At 41.5% G+C, this 6,000-nt stretch overlaps 1 protein-coding gene across 2 annotated transcripts in view; it reads left to right on the top strand.

Moving 5' to 3' along the window:
* The window catches only part of ZCCHC2 (zinc finger CCHC-type containing 2), a 61,061-nt gene that overhangs the window by 21,421 nt on the left and 33,640 nt on the right, over positions 1-6,000 (top strand). Inside the window, exon 4 of one of the 2 annotated variants that reach the window (XM_017528867.2) lies at positions 1,738-1,809. The exons of the other annotated variant lie outside the window; for it this stretch is intronic. Coding sequence (XP_017384356.1) covers positions 1,738-1,809 — 72 coding nt within the window. The remainder of the gene's footprint in view (positions 1-1,737; positions 1,810-6,000) is intronic. 2 annotated transcript variants of the gene reach the window in all.

The raw sequence follows: 6,000 nt of genomic DNA on the forward strand, positions 1-6,000 counted from the left end.
GCTCTGATTCTGTGCTCGCAGACGAAGTATTTCCATGTCTCCTTTTTGCCCGTCAGCTGTAACGGGGACTCCTTGTCCACATCTTCCTTACTTCTACCTGCTTGGGCTACAGCTCTTTCTCCTCAGTTTGGAGGGCACACACCCTGAAGCCATGTGGAAGCACACCACGTTTTTGTGCGTCCTCACTCCAGTTCCTCTCCAAAGGCATTGCTTGCCAAATTTTGGCTGTACCTCTCTTCAGGAGTTATTTCTGACCCTCCACCAGAATGTTTTCTCCTTCATCCATGGCGTATACCTTTCACAGATCTGTCCAGTAGATATTCTCATGGAGAGCAGGAATCTTCACCCTCAATCCTCAACCATCCCACCATGTCTGACTTGCTCGCTGAATGAATTCAGAACTTCAGCTTTGCTTTGAGGGGAAAGATCCTCAGTTTGCAGGATTTTAGCCCTTATCTCCTGGTGTCTTATTGTGGCATGCATCTCACTCTTTGCTCTCCATGCTCGGTCAGGCTGGCCCCTTTTGCTGTTAGAGCTCACAGCCTGCCTTCCTGAAGGCCCTACTGTCCTCTCACCTGAAATGCCCTTCCCCTATCCCTCTAGACCAAGAACAGGCCACTTTGGCTCTAAAGCTCCCTCCTCAGAGATCCTTCTTGACACCCCAGCTCATGTGCATCTACCCGTTCTTGTACCATGCCCTGTGTGTTTTCTTCAAAGTACTGATCACTGATGGAAATTCTTGCATATTCTCTTGCTTTGATCTATCTCCTGCACTAGCCTGTGAACTCAGTCAGCAGAGACTTAACTGCCTTGTCCATTTCTGCGTCTCTTGAAAGAAGAGTCAGAACAGTTCCCTGTTAAAGCAGCTGCTCAGCAAACATTTGAATACTTAAAAATCACTTAAGAAATGTGCCAGTTAATAAAGATATTAATTTTAAATTTGTAGATAAAATGTTATATGTGTTTTTAAGTATCTGATTATTTATAAGTTGGTAAGGTCTAGATAGTAACATAGTGCAAATATTTATTTAGCTCAAATAGTTCTAGGGTAGAAATTATTAGGGGGCTACAATTGAGTCCGCTGGATAAAAAGCATCGAGGAGGTAGCGGGTGGGGTAGCACAATGGATGTCAGTTCTGACTCTTGCCCTTACTTAGGATCACACCTCAGTAACCTAACCTGTTTGAACTTAAGTTTCTCCATCTCAAAATGGAAGTAGTCATAGCGTCTTAATAGAATTTTAAAGATTGAGATAAAGATGAAATCTCTTCATTAATCATAAATTCCATAAAAATACAACATGGTACTACCAAAGAAGGCAATAAACTCTAGTTATTTCTCTTAAGGGTGTATATTTAATAAGTTTCAGGACATAGAATTTTTATCTTTTGAATGGCAAAGATCTGTACTGTCAAACTGTCATTTTAGAGTTCTATAAGTTCATAGAAAATAACGTATATCCCTTTTCTGAAAAATTACTAAACATAGTCACATTTTCAGATAGCTTTTAAAAAGTGTCATTTTGAAAGAGTTATTAGAACTTTTTTGAGTAGCATATGTCAATGTGCAGATAATTTTACTAATTTTGAAATTATGACAATGCCAGATTAACTTCATATTTCTAATTGTTAATCTTAGTAAAATTTAAGTAAGGCCCTTTGTTTTTGCACATGGCCTTTTCTAGCCGGTTCCTGCGTAAGGAATAACCATATAACATGTGTGTTTTTTTTAAATCAGGTAAATTGGTCTGATCTTTCAGTCACAACAGTAACAAAAACCCACCAAGAACTACAAGAATTTCTACTGAAGGTAAAAGTATAGATTTTGTTGTTAAAATAATTTTTATATAATATACAGAATCCAGAAACCTCAACATCAAAAAAACACCAGGAAAATTAAAACATAGAGATAAATGTTGGCTCAGAACTCTAAATGAACATTAGCTGTGGAAAATGTCATGCTATTCTAAACATGTTTTCTTACCTGACATTCCAACATAAAAAAAATGATGAAGGAATTTCTACATTTAAAAGAAAAAAATGGAGGCCAGGTGTGGTGGCACGCACCTGTGATCACAGCACTTTGGGAGGCTGAGGAGGGAGGATTGTTTAAGGTCAGGAGTTCAAGACCAGCCTGGGCAACATAGTGACACCCTATACCTATTTGAGAAAAAAGAAAGGAACCCGATTCCTAGTTCCCAGCAGAGGTGTGCATCATTGGTGGCTGTTTGCAAAGGGACTTCTTAGTAGAGAATGCGTCTGCCTAACCAGATAAGGCTTGCTTCCGCTTGGTGGGAGTTCTCAGACTTCACAACTGTTCAGCTGTATACTTCCCTGAATCTCCATTTCTTCCTTCTTTGAGTTCCAGCTCCTCCCCACCTTATCCCCCATATGATAGACTCTCCAAACTACCGGTAATAAGAAGGTAATAGAAATATCTTATACAGACCTGCCAGAGGTGAGAGGTGTCTTAGATCATTTGGTTCAAACCATCACCTGTTTCTTTTATGTTAATCTGATTTTGTTGAAAAGTGTGAATAGGTAGAAATAAATATCAAAAAGAGAGAATAGGTATAAATGATTGATAAATTATTCTCAATGAGCAAATGTTTTTAAATTTATTGTTAGTAGGGAGATAAAGCAGAAAGTTTAGAAACAACTCATTCCCAACTCAGTTACTAAGTTTTGGGTCTAAGTGTAGTTATTAAACATATAAGAAATTTTGAGGCTAGTGCTGGTTTTAGGTTGTCTGCTTGTCACTGTAAGTATATTCTTTTCAGGTCATTCTTAAACCTATGAGAGACTATTTTATTCATCACTTTGTAGAGCCTTGAACACCACACTAGATGCTGGTTCTTTGAGGAAGACTGTTGAAGAGTTAATTCCACTGGATTTCTTGTTAGTCTCTCTGAATGAAGTAGCACCAGGGATAACTTGAATAGTTCCATTTGCTTGTGGTTTGCTATAAAGTAGGCTCTCTCAGTTAAGGGCTGAGGACTCCTCCCATTCATTAGTGACCTGCCTTTGGTAAAGATGGGGGATGAGTTTTACTCATTTCCAGATGCCAGAGGCCACTGTCTGGAACATGTCAGCTCTGGACACCTTGGTGAGGGAGATGGCATGGGTCTGTGAGCTTCTGTAACAGTCATGAGGGTGGCAAGGAACAGGGGCTCGGGCCCGGGCAGGCTCCATCTGCCAGGCAGTGCACCCCATTGGAGAAAATGAGTGCCTGGATGGCGTTCTAGGTACAGTGGAGGCTAAGCAGGGCTGCCCTACGCCACCTCCGCACACTTTTACAGTCCCTAATAAATTCTGACTTTCAGTAGAATAAGTTTATCAAAATTTAGACAGGTGATCACAAACAGGCTTCATTTGGGTTAAGGAGCAGCCTGTTTTCATTTCCCTTCTTTGTTCTGCTGTCCTTCCCGCAACAGAATTGTGGAGGAGTTGCAGGAGTGCAGAGCTGAAGCCAAAAAGCCTTGAAATGCGGGGTCCAGACTGAGTGACTTGGTGCCAGTGTGCGTGCAGGGTCCTGCTTCCCTGTCCCTCATGCTGAGAGAGCACGAAGCTGACCTGCAACTGGGGCCTAGTGTGTGGAGTCTACCTTTTTTACTGGCTTGCCCTCCAGAAGCTTCAACTGTTTGTGCCTTTACAGATTTCGTTTCTTCAGTCACCCATTTTTTTCTAAAAGCTTAGGTGCTTTAAAATAAATACAACTCCAAATAAGTAATTCACTCTTCAGAATCATAGCAATTAATGCATCCCCTGCTTAGCCAGTATTTGAATATAATATTTTTCTCAAATAGTATAAATGCCTCTCAATGACATGAAATAATCTGCAATGTTGTGTACTTCTGGAAACGTACTGCATATTGTGTGATACCCTTCTAAGTTTACCATATCCTTTTTTCCCTTTTACTTTCCTTTTTACACCAACTACAAAAGTTCAGGAGCAGCCGGGCACAGTGGCTCACGCCCATAATCCCAGCGCTCTGGGAGGCTGAGGCAGGTGGATCACCTGAGGACAGGAGTTCAAGACCAGCCTGACCAACATGGTGAAACCCTGTTTCTACTAAAAATTAGCCGGGTGTGGTGGCAAGCGCCTGTAATCCCAGCTACTCAGGAGGCTGAGGCAGGAGAATCACTTGAACTGAGATCGCGCCGTTGCACTCCAGCCTGGGTGACAAGAGCAAGACTCAGTCTCAAAAAAAAGTTCAGGAGCGAAATGTGTCCTTTTGACAATGTGTACATATGAATACCCTTTTTCCTCAGTAGACTCTATTGACGTGTACTTCTAGCTTGCTGTAGTGTGGAGATGTGATTTGGAGGTCAGTATTTCAAGTCCTTTTTTCCCATACAGATAGCAGCCTCTGTCCTCTACATTCTGGCCCTCTTTGGCTGTTTTTGTGGGGCTTGTCTTTTCTTTTGAGACAGAGTCTTGCTCTGTCGCCCAGGCTGGAGTGTAGTGACTCGCCGGTTCAAGTTGTTCTCATGCCTTAGCCTCCCAGGTAGCTGGGATTGCAGGTGTGTACCACCATACCCAGCTAATTTTTGTTTTTTCAGTAGAGACAGAGTTTTGCCTAGGCTGGTCTTGAACTCCTGAGCTCAATCAATCCACCCACCTTGGCACCTCCCAATGTGCTGGGATTATAGGCATGAGCCATCATACCTGGCTCCCTGTTTTGTTTTTCTTCTTAGCAATTACAGATGGCATTTCTCATGATCAGAATGTCTATTCTCTGCAGCCAGGGTTTTTGTTTCTTCCTTCACTGCAGTATTGAGGGTTCCTGAAACAGTGCCTGGGGCACAGTAGGAATTTAAAAGCTTGCTGAATGAATGAATGAACGAGGTTTGCCACCAACATTACATTCTCAGTTGGTCTCAGCGTGTTTAGAGAGCAACTTTTGTAATAGCTCAATACGAAAATCTTTCATTCCTCTGAGCTTGTTCTGAAACTGAGCTGGAGCTCGAGGTAGGAGGCTGGGTGTGCTAGAACTAGGATTGAAAGGTGAGAAAATTTGAAACATGTGACTAGAATATAAAAGACGTGATTTAAAGCTATATATATATATATATTTTTAGCGAATGAGCCTTTCTTTAGGACTGCAAATAGGCCCTGGAAATTGAAGATAAAAACCACTTGAAAATAAATCAGTTTGCACGTACTGATGACTATATATCTGCAGTCTGCCCAGGAACATGAACAATGTCACTGAATTGTGAATATTTATATACTGTTGCCTTCCGTATTGAGTAGAACCATCAGGGATTTGGCGGTTGAAATAGAGTTCTTCACTGACACAGGTTTTCTTCACAGATATTCCGTATAAATTGTGTTTAAAATGGGTAATATGATATATGTGTGGTGTTGTAAGTCTATTAAAATGCTAATATCAAAATATAAATATTGAAATGGGTAATTTCTTTGGAAAATAAAGCCAGGTGTAGTGACTCACGCCTGTAATCCCAGCATTTTGGGAGGCCAAGGCTGGCAGATCACCTGAAGTCAGGAGTTCAAGATCAGCCTAACCAACATGGTGAAACCCTGTTCTCTACTAAAAATACAAAAAAACTAGCCATGCATGGTGGCGTGCTCCTCCCAGCTACTCTGGAGGCTGAGGCAGAATCACACAAACCCAGGAGGCAGAGGTTGCACTGAGCTGAGACCACACCACTGCACTCCACCCTGAGTGACAGAGCAAAACTCTTCACTATTCAGAAAAAAAGAAAAGGAAAGAAAATGGGTAGATTCAGACCTCGTTTCTCCCATTGCTGGTCAGAGGGCATGATTTCCACAGTGAATGTGTAGAATGCTGACAGAGCCTTTCATCTGACCAGAAGGGACTTCATTCTGACAGAGCATCTTGATCCTGCCATCTGCTGTGTCCACAGTGAGGAATGCTTTATGTTGCTTTTGCTAAATTGCTCATTTCTGAATTGACTCAAAAGACTGACTTTTCTTTTTTCTCTCTCTCTCTCTTTTTTTTTTTTTGTGTAGTCT

Source organism: Cebus imitator, unplaced genomic scaffold (assembly GCF_001604975.1).
Source record: "Cebus imitator isolate Cc_AM_T3 unplaced genomic scaffold, Cebus_imitator-1.0 Scaffold55, whole genome shotgun sequence".
Classification (NCBI taxonomy): domain Eukaryota; kingdom Metazoa; phylum Chordata; class Mammalia; order Primates; family Cebidae; genus Cebus; species Cebus imitator.